The sequence below is a fragment of the Mesocricetus auratus genome, unplaced genomic scaffold (genome assembly GCF_017639785.1).
Source record: "Mesocricetus auratus isolate SY011 unplaced genomic scaffold, BCM_Maur_2.0 Super-Scaffold_2245, whole genome shotgun sequence".
NCBI lineage: Eukaryota > Metazoa > Chordata > Mammalia > Rodentia > Cricetidae > Mesocricetus > Mesocricetus auratus.
Window position 1 is genome coordinate 23,017,832 of NW_024429180.1, and position 17,995 is coordinate 23,035,826.

The 17,995-nt window shown below is 41.2% G+C and overlaps 1 protein-coding gene across 5 annotated transcripts in view; it reads left to right on the plus strand.

Moving 5' to 3' along the window:
- The window catches only part of Klf12 (Kruppel like factor 12), a 402,663-nt gene that overhangs the window by 279,779 nt on the left and 104,889 nt on the right, over positions 1–17,995 (plus strand). For all 5 annotated transcript variants that reach the window (XM_040752477.1, XM_040752575.1, XM_040752624.1 and 2 more), the window contains one exon: positions 587–722. In XM_040752477.1, coding sequence (XP_040608411.1) covers positions 587–722 — 136 coding nt within the window. The remainder of the gene's footprint in view (positions 1–586; positions 723–17,995) is intronic.

Sequence of the window (17,995 nt, forward strand, 5' to 3'; positions counted from 1 at the left end):
AAACAGTTATTAGAAATGCTTGATGATCCCCCTCTGCCATTTTCATGCAGTCCATACTCTGCCCCACCTGTGACAGCGACAAACTGTGAGACACCGGTTCACCGAAGAAAGAACAAAAAATCATGTTAACTTTGAGAGAGAGCGTGAAGCAAATAACACCTCCTCTAGCTCATGCCGTGTATCCTCCAGGGAAGCAGCAATGAAGAATGGCATGGCTGGAAGTCTGGCAGCAGAAGAAAGCAGGAAGAGAAGCTGGGGGTGGCGGGGTGTGGAACAGTTGCTCAAGAGATCTGCATTTAGCCTTGAACACACTGAGTTGGCAATATGACAGTTTACGGATATTGATGGCTTCTGTTCTAGGAGCATATTGGAAACTTTGGGGATCTAACGTAGGTATGGTGTTCATCACAAAGGAAAAGATGTCTGTGAAGTGCTCGGTGCATAATACAACATTTCCTGCGGTGTCTAGGATTCTGTTTGTGGGAAATACACAGGAGAGTTATTCTGTGCTCCACAACGTTGGTCCAGCATGAAGTTCAGTTCTGCACACTAATTTTAATTCATTATATATGCCTTTTCTTCCCAGCACAAATGGACCCCCGAGGCCTATCTCCCAGACAAAGTAAAAGTGACAGTGATGATGATGACCTGCCAAATGTGACCTTAGATAGCGTTAATGAAACTGGATCCACGGCCCTTTCCATAGCCAGAGCAGTACAAGAGTAAGTACCACAATCTCAGGATGCAATGAGCATTGCAAGGTGATGGATGGATAATGGGAACCTCTCTGGTTCTTCAGGCGTGTCGCTCTAGTTCTGAACTGGCACGTGTGACTGTGTCTGTCCATTTGGCCTGCATGCTTTGGGAAAAGGTTACGGCAAACAGTGGAATGCCTCAAAAGAGTGGCGAGTTTTTGTTGTTAGATACAAGAACTCTGTGCACCCTTTCAAACCCCCTTGCACCCTTCCTTCTGGAAAAGAAACTGTTCTTTTTGTATGTTTGTATCCAATTACCGCCACCGTTACTCATCTACCAAGTGAAGTGCAGTAGAATGTTTCAAGTATCCTTACCTTGGCATTTATTATGATTTTTATATGTTTTTAACCCTTTGTTTTTACTTCCATGAGTGGATGTTCATGACTACAGCGCTTAGGGAGGCCAGAAGAAGTCATCAGATCCCCTGGGGCTGGAGTTGTAGGCAATTCTGTGTGAGCAGCTAACCCTGAGTAGTGGGTACAGATGCTGTCCGAGAGCAGCATGTGCTTTTATCCTGTGGGCTCTCTCTCCAGCCCTCCTTGTCTTGATTTGATAGGAAACCACAGGACAGCTTTATGGAAGATTAAACTTTGGAGGATACTGTGGCAATACTCTGGAAAATAGGAATGAGACACACCTTTCCAAGGGATCATTTCCCTCTTTGCTTCCTTCCACTCAGACCACAGAAGTAGCAATCAGCTTTTGCTTGTAGAAACCAACTGCATTTGAAACTTTGTCCACTCTGTCTGTAGCAGAACTTGTGCTAATCCATGTGGATTTTTCTGTAGAATATTGTTTTTGGTCTTGCGGAGAAAGAACTGACAAAGTTGTGTGTATTTAAAATTTACTGATGTGATGAAATGCTTGACTGCGTAGTGATTACCATAGTCAAGTTTATGAATGCGCCCATCATTTCACTAGGTACCTTTTTGTTGTTTCTGCCCAGAATCCTTAAGATCTACTATTTGTTTTGTTTTATGCATACAGGTGCTTTGCCTGTATGAGTGTATATATGAATGTATGTCCATTCACCACATACATGCCTGGTACCTGCAGAGGATGGAATCAACACTTGTTTCCTTGGAGCCAACATACAGGTGTTTGGAATTGGACACGTCCTCTGCAAGACCAGCAAGTTCTCTTAACCACTGAGCTACCTTTCCAGTCCAAGAGCTAGTTCTTGACAAATGTCAAATATACATGGCAGTGTTAACTGTAGTCACCATGGGATATGTCAGATCATAAATTTACCATTTTTTTTCTTGCAAGTCTTTTCTCCCCACATCCCAGCTCCTGTAATCTACTATCCTGCTCTGCTGTTCTATGTTCAACTTGCTTAACTCCACAAATTAGTGGTAGCTCTTTGATATGCTTGGGAGACACAGTTTCAAGCTACAATATTTTGTATAAAAATGCAAGCCCTTGTCCTTGGAAATATTCTGAAAATCACGTATGCATATTAAGGGAAGCTAGATTTATTATTCATGTTGGTGTTTTCATTAAAAGGTTAATAATGCATACACTGAGCTCTGTCGCCTGGAAAGCTGTAGAATACCTGGATCATCAATGATTAACACACCACCCTTCAAGTCTGAGTCTTCATGAAAGCATGTAGAAGTACTGCAATGCTTTTGGGTAAAACAGCTGGGATACCCCAAACAGCCTCTCAAATAAAGATATTTCCAAACGTCTAGCAATATATTGAAAAAAAAATTCACTGAAAGTATTATATACCCCATGCTAAACTACAGAAAATTCTGTATACTGCTTGGCTTAGCCTTAACTTTCAATGTTTTTACTTAGTTGTGAATTTGTCTTCTCAGTCTTGTTTTCTCTTGAATTCCTAATACATGTAATTTTTCCACTATTAACTACTCTTTCTTCTTTCTCCTCATCTGATGCCCGGTGTCAACTCTGAGTAGTAAAAGCATCAGTTTAGCATGTAAATAATGAGATTTCAAAGGATTCCTGAGGGTGTCTCCATTTTCTGGACTTGCAGAACTTTCCTGAGACTATTGGATGGAGAAGCATGCTGGGAGGAAGACGGTGAAATATGAGGTTTCTGTAGAGCAGACAAACACGTTTTAAACCATGTGGAATGAATTTATGTTTCGTCCTTCCAGTTGTAGGGCAGTGGAGCCTTGGTCTAAGGTGTATCCAAAGGTTTTCCAGCAGCTTTACTTTTTAGCTGCAGTAAAGAGTTGGCCATGAGAACAGGAAGGTGGGTAAGGGGGAGGAAATTCAGGAAGACTGACACTAGAGAGGATGAAATGGCCATGCCCTAAGTCAGCCTTTTGTTGACAACCCCTAACAAGAGGCTGAGCCACAGCGCAGGTATCTCCAGCAGAAGCTCTCTGTCTCTGCCCTGCTAAGTTGTTTGTCAGTCTGACACAAGCTAGAGTTGTCTTAGAAGAAGAACAATAAATGAAAAAAAAATGCCTCCATCCAAATTCCTGTATGCAAGTCTGAAGGGATATTTTCTTGATAATTGACTTGAATGAGAAGACCAGGGTTCACTGTGGGGAACTGCTACCCATGGTCCAGGAGCTACAAGAAAGAAGACCGAGAAAGCCATGGGGAGCAAGTCAGTAGGCAGCATTTCTCCGTGGTCTCTGCTTCTGTTCCTGCCTCCAGGGCCCTGCCTTGAGTTTCCCTGACTGCTCTGGATGATGGGCTATAAGCTATAAACTGAGATAAGTCCTATCCTTCTCAAGGTGCATTTGGTCATTGTGTTTGTCACAGAAATAGAAAGCAAACCAAGACAGTTCCTGTATTCATTTGGGACATTGCTGCCTCATGTGCTGCCATGTTGGCAGGCGCGAACGCACGCGTGCGCGCGCGCGCGCACACACACACACACACACACACACACACACACATTCACGCACGCATGCAAGCACGCACACAGAGCTCTCATCTCAAAAAAGATAAGAGACAGTTTATTCTGCAACAAATATGAGAGACCCTGGCCACCCTAAATTTCACTTGATAATAGTTTGATTACATTTTTAGACTAACAATGAACAAAGTCATTAATCAGGACACTTAGAAAGCATTGGTGCGTATGTCAGAGGAGTGAATTGAAGCAAAACAGGGAAAACTCAGCTGCTGGCCTCAGATGCTATGTGACAGCATTCTTAGCCCTTTGGTTGACAGAAACATGGGTCTGTTTCAACAGTCCAAACGATTTACCTAACAGTCACAAAAATGTTAGGTCACATACAGAGGAGAGCAGCAAATGGTTATTAAGGGTGAGAGGGTAAAGTTTAGCTCAACATGATTTCCAAACTCTCCACAGTCACTAAAGGTCTGATGAGTTAATCAGCCTCACAGACAGGTTAATGTGAGGCGTGGCTCTTTCCAGAAATGTTTATTCACAAGCACTGTAGCTTGTTTTTTATGTAATGTCTTATTTTATTAACATTAGTATATATCAGATAAGCCTTAATATGCTAAAAATTTTCCCAGTAGTATTCATTTTGTTAGATTTACAGAGGGTTTTTTTAATTAAATTTTGGCTTTAAAAAAATGGTTTCTCTTGATTTGATATATAGAAGTTGGTAGCCAGGAAGTATTTTCTCTCCAGAAATTCAGATTGCCATAAAATAAAAAAGAGCACCCCAGGCCACCTCCATTTATATGGGCTTTACTTCCTGAGGACATGGGTCAATATTCTTAAAAGGAGCCCCTGGACAATTCTCATAGACCAATCGGTCTCCTCACATCCTGTGCTTCATCAGCTCAGTCAGTGAATTTAACTAAGTTGTAAACACCAGCCATGGAAAGAATCACAGATGGGCCCTTTCATGTTTTAATCTTGTAGACACCGTACATGTTACCAGCCATGTATTAAGTGATTCTGTGTGAGACAAATTTCACCATGTGTAGAACATCTTGGTTTTGTCTCAGTTTAAATCCCCAGGTCCTTGCACAATGGTGAAATAGGATCATAAACCCTTGACAACTTGGTAAATATAATTATGAAATAAGTGTTTAGTGGGAGAAAGGCAAAAGCACATGGTTTGAGCAAATTATTATAATTAACTCTAATTCTAGTCACAATACTGATGGTTGTGAAATAAGTGAACTGTTGAGTTTGAGGTTTGACTGCCTAGAACCTCTTGTTGCTTCTCTTCCTTCTCTCTCTAAAATCTGAACGTTTTGGATCCTTTCAGTGTATGCAGAATAAGAGTATTCCATAAGCTACAGTGTAAGTGAGCAGCATTGGAGAGGGGGCTCCCCTGAGGAACTCCAGCCCTACCCAGATCAACCTAATAGAGCAACACATTGTTGAAAGCAGATGAAGGTGTTTTGGCTAGCATCCTGACATCTGTACCTGCTAAAATGAAACAGTTTTTAAATGACTTGTTTTCCATCGTGTTCAATCTCTTCCATCATTTCAATGTCTCCTGTGTCCCATCTTATTATGTGGCTTATGTGACATGCCTGTCTTCACGGAGAAGCCATCTTGTAGATTTTAGAAAAAGAATAAACTTATGTTTGGTGCTTCTTATGCATAGGTGTGCTTCAAAAGAGAAAATGTGGTGGCCAGTTAGACATCCCATGCTTACCTCAAACTCCCCCATAGGTAGTCCACACATCATGATACCTCACTTAGAAAAGTACATTAGTGATTCAAGAAAGATTTTTGGTTTGGGTTTTTTTTTCTCTTCATTTTTGTCATTCCAAACTTATTGAACAGTAAATACTCCCTTGCTTTCCTTAAATTCCTCCTGATGATTTTGCCAATGACTTTTAAATCACACCAGAGAACAGTACTAGAGATGAGGAAGGACCTTTGTAGGGGTTTATAGTTGGCAACATCTCTAAGAACTGTGACAGTGTTCATTTCATTTGCCCTGTAGTGCTGCCTTTGCCGTGTGGAGAAAGAAAACAGAGGCATGGAAGGTTTGTGCTCTACTTAATAGTCCTACAGGAAGTCATTTGCAGAGGTCATAGTCAAATCAAGACATAGCAACTCTGCCATCCTTGAGGAAAGGACATTTGCAGCGCCACTTTATGCTGTGGATTTCAACTGCTGTATCTATCTTAAGATCCCTGTGCTACTGAGCTCTAAGCCCAGGAAGCACCAGCGTATGGAATCTGATTGTAGACTTTCTACTCTGCAAGCTTAGTCTTATTTTAAGTATACTATCATTAGGGGAGAAAGAGTTCTCTCAGGTGTGTTCTCAGATATATAATAAAAGGGCTGATCATCTACAGCACCATGCACTATGTTGAATGTTGAAGAAATAAAATGCAAAGTATTAGAGTGCTTTTAAAATAAACACTATCATTATTATATTTTAGTTCACAAGCTACTGCTGGGAAGAAATGGGATTTCAGGTGTGCTTTAGTATAGCATCCATGCTGGCATGTGTAAGATCCCCAAATCACATTCGTTTTAGGATTTCTTTCTGCCAAGAAGTGCCGGGAAACGTGTGAGGGATGAACAATGGGACCCTCCACTTTCTCTTTCCCAGTGGAAGGTTTCGGATCTCTGTGTCTCTTCTGAGCTGGAGAGTGACTTGACTGGGCACTGAGGGAAAGCCAGAGCCAACTCTCACTTGCTTTTTACTTTCTAAGGACTGAATTATTCATGTTCTGCTCTCAGAATCCTCCCAGAGCTGGGCTGTCTTTGGTGAAACTGTCTTTTCATTTCGTAATCCTAATAAGATTTGGAATGCTTCCAAATCCCACTCCAGGTCCTACTTAGAGACACATTTGGGCTGAAACAGTTAGAGAAAGGGCTAACTGTCAATGGCGACCATATAACCATCTTGTCTGGTGTGCCAGTGCTGATGGGGAAGTAGGTAGCTGTCAGTAGTGACCACACAACCATCCTGTCTAGTGTGCCAATGCTGATGGGGATGTAGGGGAGGCATTCACTCTCACTCAGTGAAGGCAATGGTCTTTGACAGCTCTTGAAGATGGTTAAAAAAGAAAAGGCCCTGATTTATTGAGACTGATTCCAGGCTAAAGTCTAAAGTACATGCTTGGTCGGCATCACAAACTCAACAGTCTGCTGAGGCTGAAAAAATAAAATAGTGATGACTTCATCACTCATTCTCTGAATGTTCTGAGTAAGATAGAGACCATATGTCCACTTGCAGTTCCTTTTATCTGCTTTATTGAAACAGCCTTGGTCGCTCTTTAAGTATAAAATGTGCAATGAAGTTTGTCTAATCACTTACTATTTGAATAGTTTAATGGATTGCCAAATTAGGCCATGTATTCATTAGAAAAGCCACTCATTCATTTATTCATTCATTCATTCACTCACTCACTCACTCAACCATGAGTAACATAATGGAGACGTAGAATGAATAACAGCTCTTGCCTTTGAAGAACTGATAGTGAAAATATGTGAGATTGGTAACAGTCTAGTGAGATAAAAGACTGAGAGGTTTGTGGTGATATATTGTTTATGATCTAACAAAGCTTGCCTGGAGACTGGAGTGCAAAGCTAGCCACAGCCATAGAAGCTGGATAGTGGTGGTACACACCTTTAATGCCAAGACTCAGGACACAGAGACAGATGGATATCTGTGAGCTCAAGGCCACCCTGGTCTACATGAGAGTGAGTCAGTCTAAAAGAGAAACAGAGCTCACGCCTTCAATCCCAGTACTAGAGAGATTATAAGGAGCTCAGTGCAGTCTCAGGAGCAGTCTGAGATTTGGTGAGGAGCAGTGCAGTCTGGAGACGCAATCTTGGGTTCGGTGGATTGTCCCTTCGGTCTGAGCATTGGTAGAGATGAAAACTCTCTGGTTTCTTGGCCACTTTGTTTTTCTGATCTCCAGGAAAGCTTGATTGGGTCATAAACACTATATTGCCATAGGCATTGATTTGAGAGAACACAGTAAGTACACATATGTCACACTGAAGCACGGCAGAGCTTTTCCATGTGGTGTGATGCAGAAATTCTTCATGACTAATGCAAAGCTGAATGAAGAGGCGAGATGGGCAGTGGAGCTGCTTGGGGAGAAAGATAGTCTGGACCAGGAAAGATGAATTCATGCTCTTCACAGTGGAGAGCCACGACTGTATTTTTTAAATAACGGTAGCATGATCAATGTGTTTTACACTTGTCAGTCTCAAGAAAGCTGGGTGTGATTGCACAGATTGAACACTATGCACTCTGAAAAGTCCCACAGATATTACCTTGGATATGAACCACACGACCTGGGAGCCTACAACCTCCCAAACTGGACACGGGGTCTCATGGTGTCAATCCTCTGTATATTAGATACACACAAACACATAGGCACAAAGCTTGCATGTAGCTGAAGGAAGAATGGCCAGAGAGGAAATAAGTGCAGAGCCCTGAAGGCAGAAGCGTTCAGGAATGACTAGCTGTCATTCTCAGTGACCAAATAAAGAACATACATCTAATTCCTTGATTTCACAGAAGCAGCAGAGTTCTCAGAGGCCAGCTGACTGTCCCAACATTACACATTACCATTAATGTCCATCATTACAATAATAATGCACACTTGTCTCAGGGTAATCTTTCAAAGGATCTACCTTTTATTTTCTTCAATATGTAGTTTCCTCCACTGAGCCAAAACTGTCTGCTGTCCTGCATATTTGCTCATATATTATTTATCCTTAAGGAGCCATTATGTATTTTCTTCCTAAAACATATGCTACTTTAGTTGCAATGTGTAGCTTATCTTCAGAAGTTTTTGCTCTGAATTTTTGCAACTATTAAACACTGTCCTCGGAGTTGCCACAGAGATGGTGCTGATTTGAAGGGGGATTTGTATATCTTACCTCTATGACTGGCATTTTGTATGCTATGCAAAATACTGAGAACAAAACCTCAATTTTATTTAACTTTCCATGCTTAGCCTACTAATGAATTGTATTTTTAGTGCCTTGTCTTATTCTTCTGTGAATTAATTATTCATCAGGAATCAACTTAAAAAAAATAGACTCTTTTGTTGTTTTTTGTTTATTCAAGACAAGATCTCACTGTGTAGACTAGCCTAGCCTGGAACTCATTATGTAGACCAACCTTATCTTGAAATTACAGAGATCTGCCTGCCTCTGCCTTGCCCCCACCAAGTCCTAAGAATGAAGATGTTTACTGTCAAGACTGACAGAAATCAAAAATTTTAAAGACAGACTTCTGGCAAGGTGAGGTGGTTTAGTGACAACCATTCCAGCACTTGGGGGAGAGACTCAGAAAAAGCAGATTGTCCGTAGTCTGAGATCAACTTGGGCTATGTCCTAAGTGAGAATCTATTTTTAAAATGTTAAAAGAGAGAATGAACAGATATATAAACATATATGTGCATTTACATACAGTTTCTTTTTATGCATTTTAAATGGAATACTTAATTTTATTTCATATAGATGAGTACTTTGTCCATACGCATGTATGAATGTGTATCACATGTGTGTCTGGTACTCTTGGGCAGGTCAGAAAAGGGGCATCAGATCTCTTGAAATTGAAGTTGCATGTGTGTGAGCAACTCTGTGGGTGTGGTGACTGAACCCATGTCCTCTGTGAGAGCAGTATATATTCTTAAGCTATCTCTCCAGCCCTCCACTTTATTTCTTTGATTACAAGTTTCCAGATTACATAACAGAGAGAACTGAGAAATCATTGTTTTCCTTACTTATAAGTGGCGATCTGTTTGAAATTATGTTTCTAACTTATTTTAGTGTTGCTGATCTATAAGAACTCATAAGTTAAAATATATTGGTGCTTCATATGGTCACATAGTGTGTGTGAGAAATCCATGTTGTTTTTCTATTGCTACTATGTGGAATCTATAATCACAGTGCACATGTACTTAAACTATGCACCTTATAAATACATGTATACTCTTAATTTATGACTATGGTGAGTGTAGGTAATAATTTTTCATGTATTTTATGTGTTGACACAAATCGTCAATAATAATGTTTAAATATTAATAAACCACAGTAGAAGTTCCCAGAACCATTCATCACAATTTACTGGTACCAAAAGTACACATAAACAAAACTAAACAATAACACGGGCAAAATTAGCAGACACCATCTCCAAATGCTCTCTGGACCTAATGTCTTCTCTCTACTGCCCATGATGTACAGCTGTTGTACCGGTACCGTAATTTTAACTTATTTTTATCAGACACTTGAACCTCATTGAATACATTTACTTCCATGCATCAAATAAGAGCAAAGGGCCTAAAGATGTGCTTTCAGGAATGGTCTAATACTCTACAAAGAGTGTGTGTGCGTGCATGCGCGCGTGTGTGTGTGTTTGTGGTCTAATACTCTACAAAGAGTGTGTGTGTGTGCATGCGCGCGCGTGTGTGTGTGTTTGTGGTCTAATACTCTACAAAGAGTGTGTGTGCGTGCATGCGCGCGTGTGTGTGTGTTTGTGGTCTAATACTCTACAAAGAGTGTGTGTACGTGCATGCGCGCGTGTGTGTGTGTGTTTGTGGTCTAATACTCTACAAAGAGTGTGTGTGCGTGCAAGCGCGCGTGTGTGTGTTTGTGGTCTAATACTCTACAAAGATTGTGTGTGTGTGCATGCGCGCGCCCGTGTGTGTGTGTTTGTGGTCTAATACTCTACAAAGAGTGTGTGTGTGTGCATGTGCGCGTGCGTGTGTGTGTGTTTGTGGTCTAATACTCTACAAAGAGTGTGTGTGTGTGCATGCGCGCGCGCGTGTGTGTGTGTTTGTGGTCTAATACTCTACAAAGAGTGTGTGTGTGCATGCGTGCGCGCGTGTGTGTGTGTTTGTGGTCTAATACTTTACAAAGAGTGTGTGTGCTGCATGCGCGCGCGCGTGTGTGTGTGTTTGTGGTCTAATACTCTACAAAGAGTGTGTGTGTGTGTATGCGCGCGCGTGTGTGTGTGTTTGTGGTCTAATACTCTACAAATAGTGTGTGTGCGTGCATGCGCGCGCGTGTGTGTGTGTTTGTGGTCTAATACTCTACAAAGAGTGTGTGTGCGTGCATGCGCGCGCGTGTGTGTGTATGTTTGTGGTCTAATACTCTACAAAGAGTGTGTGTGCGTGCAAGCACGCGTGTGTGTGTTTGTGGTCTAATACTCTACAAAGAGTGTGTGTGCGTGCATGCGCACGCGCGTGTGTGTGTGTGTTTGTGGTCTAATACTCTACAAAGAGTGTGTGTGCGTGCATGCGCGCGCGTGTGTGTGTATGTTTGTGATCTAATACTCTACAAAGAGTGTGTGTGCGTGCAAGCGCGCGTGTGTGTGTTTGTGGTCTAATACTCTACAAAGAGTGTGTGTGCGTGCAAGCAAGTGCGCGTGTGTGTGTGTGTTTGTGGTCTAATACTCTACAAAGAGTGTGTGTGGGTGCATGCGCACGTGTGTGTGTGTTTGTGGTCTAATACTCTACAAAGAGTGTGTGTGCGTGCATGCGCGCGCGCGTGTGTGTGTGTCTGTGGTCTAATACTCTACAAAGAGTGTGTGTGCGTGCATGCGCACGTGTGTGTGTGTGTTTGTGGTCTAATACTCTACAAAGAGTGTGTGTGCTGCATGCGCATGTGTGTGTGTGTGTTTGTGGTCTAATACTCTACAAAGAGTGTGTGTGCGTGCATGCGCATGTGTGTGTGTGTGTTTGTGGTCTAATACTCTACAAAGAGTGTGTGTGCGTGCATGCGTGCGCGCGCGTGTGTGTGTTTGTGGTCTAATACTCTACAAAGAGTGTGTGTGGGTGCATGCGCGCGCGCGTGTGTGTGTGTGTTTGTGGTCTAATACTCTACAAAGAGTGTGTGTGTGTGTGCATGCGCGCGTGTGTGTGCGTGTGTGCAAAAAGTAAGGCTGAACAAGAGTTAGTCTTATCAGACTGACATTTTACATGGTCTTTTCTCTGTCTGGTTTTTGAGATCACATAGCCAGTGGTCATCAGCTACCTGAACTTAACACATGGTGACTTATCCAAGAAATAGATTGCCGATCACATGCAGTTAGTACAGTAAAAATGTCTGCAAAGTTTAAAAATATTTATGATTAGTCTAATGTAAAATTAATAGTATGAGGAAAAGAATTCCAAATACTGGCTTCAACTAAAATATAAAATAAAGCTCCCAATGTTTGGTTTTAAAAGTATCCAATGTATCATTTGTATTACTTTATTCCCATTATGGAAGAACAGAATAATACATTAAAACTCATGTGTGTTTTAAAATTAGTTTGAATATAATTGAGTTTTTGATACTAAAATAGTTTTTATCAACCTGATTTTTAATATTAGAGTAAGTCAAATCATTCTGTATAAAATTCTGGCCCCTCTTAATGAGAATAAAAATCTCATGACCAAGTCAATACTAACAAAAATATTATCCTCCTGGTAGGTAAGGAACTCAGGAGAAGGGTACCAAAGATACTAAAATTATTGAAAGATGAGAGCAGCAACTACAATGAGCAGACATACTTCTTTTTCTGATTTAGATTCTTGAGTTTAAGAATCCTGCTAACACTGTCTTATCAAGCCCCATTGGCTCTCTTAACCCTCTCTGGACTCCTTAACTGCAAATACCTTTAAAGATCAGAAAGAACTGTCATCTTTATTGTGTCTTGATTTCGTCTTATAAATCCTGACATGGTTAGGACTCTTGGAAATGTTTTCTTAAGTGTAACACAGTGGAACCATTCAAATGAAGAGCTTGGCAAGAAACACATTCCAGCTGCCTTAGTGAAGTCTGGGAACATAGTTACCTTCCATCTGCAAGTGCAAATTAAGCTTGACTAACCTCTCCTAGTATACAAAGCAACAAAAATACCACCAGCTACTGTGTTTTCTTCCCCCAAGTGACTTCATGGTTTATATAGCTATGGGCTGTAGCAGTAACAAAATACATAAGTGAAAATGAAACTGAACCTGCTATCCAATCATTGAAGAAGAAATCTCCGTGGCAAAGTTGCATGAACTTTCAGAAGGAGGATGTAGTCATTCTCTATTTTGTCTTCTGTGTATGAGCACAACTTCAAGAGAAAAAACTGAAATTCTTCATTATAGTCAAAGTATCCATTGTCTACTGCAAGTATGAAACTACTTTTAAAACATTTAATATCATTTAGTTATCTGTGGTGTGTGTGTGTGTGTGTGTGTGTGTGTGTGTGTATTGTAGAGATGGTGGTTGTCTCTCTTGATACCATGTAGTTTCTAGGGATGGAACTCAAATCATCAGCTGAGCCAATGTGCCATACTTAAAACTAATTTTATATTTTACATGTAGAACATTTTTTGCTTACATGTGATAAAATATAACAAAGAAAAATGATAATGGAAATAAGTGATTCTTTTTCAATCAGGAAATCAAAATATCTTGTTGGATTTTTTTCCTGGATATACTTCATTGTACAGTTAATTTGTTTTAGATATTCCTATTTACATATCCATATGCCCATTCCCTCACCCTCCCATCCTCTCTTGTTTCCCATTGACTCCCCAACCAACCCCCTACCTGCTCCCCAGGGATAGTGAGACCCTCCACGGGGGATTATCAAAATCTATCACATCATTTGGGGGAGGTCCCAGGCTCTCCTTCCCATATCTGGGCTGTAATAGTAGCCCTCCTTAGGGAATGGGCTCCCAAAGTCCATTTGTGACCTAGGAATAAACCCTGGATCCACTGTGAGAAGTTCCATAGACTGCTTTGGCCTCCTAGTTGGCATTCACATTCCGAGGGCCTGGTTTGGTCCAATGCTGGTTCCTCTGCTTTACAACTAGGGTCTGCGTGCTCTCATTAGGTCAAGTCAACTGTTTCTGCGGGTATCTGGTTTATTTATTTGCTCATCTCTCCTCCCTCTCTACAACTGGATTTCGAGAGAATGGTTCAGTGGTCAGCTGTGGGTGCCCATCTCTGCTTCAATCAGCTACTGGGTCAAGGCTCTAGGAATGGTAGCCAATCTCATTATAGGGGAAGGGCATCTCAGGCAGCCTGTCTACCACTGCCTAGATTCTTAGTTTGGGTTATCCCTGTGGATCCCCTACCATTTCCTCTGTGCCAGACCTCTCTCCAAACCTATAGAGGCTCCCTTTATCAAGGCATCTCCTTTCTTGCCCTCCTCTATTCCTTCCCTGTCTCTGTCCTCCTGTTCTCCTCCCCCCACGTCTTCCTCACTCCCCTTTTCATCTCCCTCCTCTCCCCCCACCCCATGCTCCCAATTTGCTCAGGAGTTCTTGTCCCCCTCCCCTTCTTTGGGGGATCATGGTTTTTCTCTTGGGGTTCTCCTTGTTTTCTAGCTCTTCTGGTGGTATGGATTGTAGGATGGTAATCCTTTGCTCTATGTCTAAAAACCATATATGAGTGAGTACATACCACGTTTGTCTTTTTGTGACTGGGTTACCTTGCTCAGGATGGTTTCTTCTAGTTCCATCCATTTGTCTGCGAATTTCAAGATTCCATTGTTTTTTTTTCTACTGAGTATTACTACATTGTATAAATGTACCGCATTTTCTCTATCCATTCTTCAGTTGAAGGGCATCTAGGTTGCTTCCAGGTTCTGGCTATTACAAACAATGTTGTTATGAACATAGTTAAACATATGTCCTTGTTGTGTGAATGTACAGTCTTTGAGTGTCTGCCCAGGAGAGGAATTGCTGAATCTTGAGGTAGACTCTTTTTCATGAGCTTATCATCCAAGTGAAATCAGCAAGCCAGTAGGTGTTAAAAAGGGAAGTGAACCCAGAAAAATTAGAACTCATTCAAGGGGAAACAAAATCATTATGGTATTGAAAGTAGGCAATCCTTTTGCACCTGAAACTATCCTAGATTTTGAAAATAGATTTCTTTAGTAAGGACTTGAAATTTGGCTTTTATGCCTTCATTTTTACTTAGATTTCAGGTCAGCACTTTGAAACAAATGTGAGGTCTCCAAAATCTTGCCAACTATCTCTTTAAAAAATCAAAATTATACTCATGTTTTTAAAGGGTGACTCAGTCATGAAAATGAATAACAGTTTGATCATGTGCCCAAAAACTCAGGGAGAGTAGCTAGAAGTTGCACAAGATCAGAGAGTATCCTCCTGGGACTGGGCCTAGGGTCCCACTTTGACTTCTCAGTGTCAGCAGCAATAACCACAAATGTTGGGTTAAAACTGTAATACTTTATAATGATCAATCTCTTCTTATTTATGGTTCCCATGAGGTTTCTTAATAGTTCTTCAAATGAGTGATGCCATTTAACAGAACCATGGAAGTGAAGTCATGTAATCTGGGTACTGTCCCCTAAGGACACTGTTCTTTCCGTGTGAAATGTCCCTTCTGCCATGTGAACCAACTGTGCTTTCTCGCCTAGTTTCTTAAAGGAGAATGATTATGGTTACAATCTGGAAGAAGAATTGATCATTTTCACGATAGCTGAACTCTACCAGATTCAGGGAGAGAAAAGAAGTAGGCATACCTTTGCCCTAACTACTGTGACATCATCCACCAGTGTATATTTTTTCCACCCTTTCATATCAACCAACTAGGAGTCAAATATATATGAAAATAAATCATGTTTGCACTAAGCATGAACAGCTTTGTTTTCTTGAGATTATTTTCTGAGCCATACGGTCTGATAGCTGTTCATGGTGTGTATTCATTTTATGCTGCATTGTAGGCAATAAAATATATTGCCTAAGTGGGTCAGAAGGGAGACACATGTTCTGTGTGCATGCTACACCATTGCCTATAGTCGACTTGAGCCATTATAGATTCTGGTATCCATGGTACAGATTCTGAAACCAATGCCATAGGATATCAAAGGGTGATTATGGTAGACAGAGGTGGGTGATGGATTCGGACCTGTTCATAAAGCAACCATGTTCCACTCTGAGCCCAGAACTACAGCCAGAACTGAGCAGGGAAGACCAGAAATACAGAAAGGTGGTTAGTGGCAAAACAGGAGGTGTGATTTTTGAAGGTATTATTTATATTCAATAAAAACAATAAATATGCATATTACTTATGTGTAATTTTCATGACACATTTCACAAAACTTCACAATCATGTGACCTCCTATAACTAGACAGTTTTTGTCCCCTTGAGCTATGTTGGGGCTCTTTCTAGTAAATTCTTTTCCCACTCCCTCGTGTCACCAGTTGGTTAGTTCTGGGTCTTTGTGAAGTCATGTGTGATATCTTAATTCATCTTCTATCACTAAGAGTAGCATGTCTGTGATTCCTGCATGTTGTGCATCTCTAAGTACTTAGTATTATCTGTGTATGGAGCAGAGTTTGCATACATACTCACTTACTTTTATGTGATTTTATTTTGTATGGTTTTTGAAAATTGTGTGTGTGTGTGTGTGGCAGGTAGGTAGGTAGGTAGGTAGGTAGGTAGGTAGGTAGGTAGGTCAGAAGACAAGTTGTTTGTATGGATGTTCTCCTTCTACGTGATTGGTCCCAGGCATGAAACTTAGATCAGTCTTAGCAGCAAGCACCTTAGCCCCTGAGCCATCTCAGTGGCCCAGCTTTGTATTTTGAGACAGAATTTGCTGTATAACTCTGGCAGTCTGGACCTCATGATCCCTTCTCTACAGCCTTCTGGTCCATTCACCTTCTGATAAGCATCGGCTGCTTTCCATTTAGGACTCTATGTAAGATTGTGTGAACGTTTATGATATGCAGCTATCATGTAGAGATGTGCCTTCATTTCACTCAGATCAACAACAAAGAGACAAATTGCTAGTCTGGGTGAGAACCAGGTCCAACATGCTGTATTCCTCTGCACACCTCCATCAGCATGCTTGTTCTCCATTGCTGACATGTCTTTGATGGCATTTGGTATCACTAGTCTTTATTTAAGGTATGTGCAGCAAAGGTTATGTTCAATTCAGAGGAATGGATGAATGAAGCCCAGCAGTGAAGAGACAGATATAGACAGAATATGTAATCAGGAGACAGAAGAGGCTTAGAGAAGACCAAGAAAACATGCTCTTTTCCTCTGAGGTTCAGAGAGAGAGAGAGAGAGAGAGAGAGAGAGAGAGAGAGAGAGAGATCTGCCCCACTTAGCAAGAAAGAGTCGCTAGCTGTAGTGTGGAGTTACTTGTAAACTATGTACTGACAAGCCAGGATGCCACAGATTGAGAAGGAGGAATTGGGAGTAGTAACTAAGTAGGAGCCTAAGGTTGTGAGAAAGAAACATGTATAGAAACAAGGCTGTGGGGGTGATGAGGAAAGAAAAAATGGCAGTCATTTATATAGGGCTGAAACATCTACAGAATGGGCAAAGTGAGACATTCTTCAGTTTTAAAAGAACATTTCAAAAATTCCTTTATCTGTGCAGAATAAATAAATTTGTCTTGTCCTTTTCTGGATGTTTTACTGTAGATGGAAATTATGACGTTTCTCCATTCAAAATGTCAAATATCAGGATATTATAGAACTGACATTTACCAGAGTCACTTTTACCTCCTCTTCTCTGTTTGATTTTCATTCTTGCTACAACATCTTTGTCTTCTTGTCCACACAGACTTTGAAAATCTCTTTCCTTCCTTTGATACTTTATCTTACAATGTGAACAAATATTTGCAAGCTGTAAACCCCAGTGTTGACAGAATGGTGCTTTATCGTGAAGACAAGGGCCTTTCTTCACGCAAGCCTCCGTTTGCTCTCTTCATCGCTCTGTACAACTCCCCAGTCCAGACATCTTTATCATTTGGAGAAATGTGTCTCTTCAACAACCTTCAGGTTCCTGTGCTTCTGAGATCCGTAGGCACTACCTGGCTGTTTATATTGCATAGAGTTAGAAATATGAAATCAAAATTCCACATCGACTTTGCTGAAGGGCCCAAGGACGCTTGCCTTATTGCTCTGAGAGATTCTTTGTTCTGCACTGGGATGTGGCCAACTGCAGACAGAAATCACCCCTTGTTACCCTTCATGCACGTGGTGCCTCCAGGGTACCTGCCATGTCTGAGACCCTGTGTCCGGGTTGTGATGGAGAGAAGTGGAAGACAGCATTTAACATGCTAGAAATGCTTTCCCTGCTGCTCCTATGATGTCTCTGGGGTCAAAGAAAACTTTGAGCGGGCCAAAGTTTTTCTTACCATACAGTATTTTCTGCTTTCATAAAGCAAACCTATTTGTGCAGCAACCACGATATGTGAAGAAATTACCAATGTGGAAGGCCAGCATAGACCCTCATCATCATGGGTGTGGGAATGAGAGTTAGGATTTTCTTCAATGTCTAACCTGTTTGGGAGGAAAAATCATCAGAGCTTTTGGGGGTTTGTTTTCTTTGTTTGCTTGTTTGTTTTGGTTTGGGTTTTTTGGGGGGGAGGTG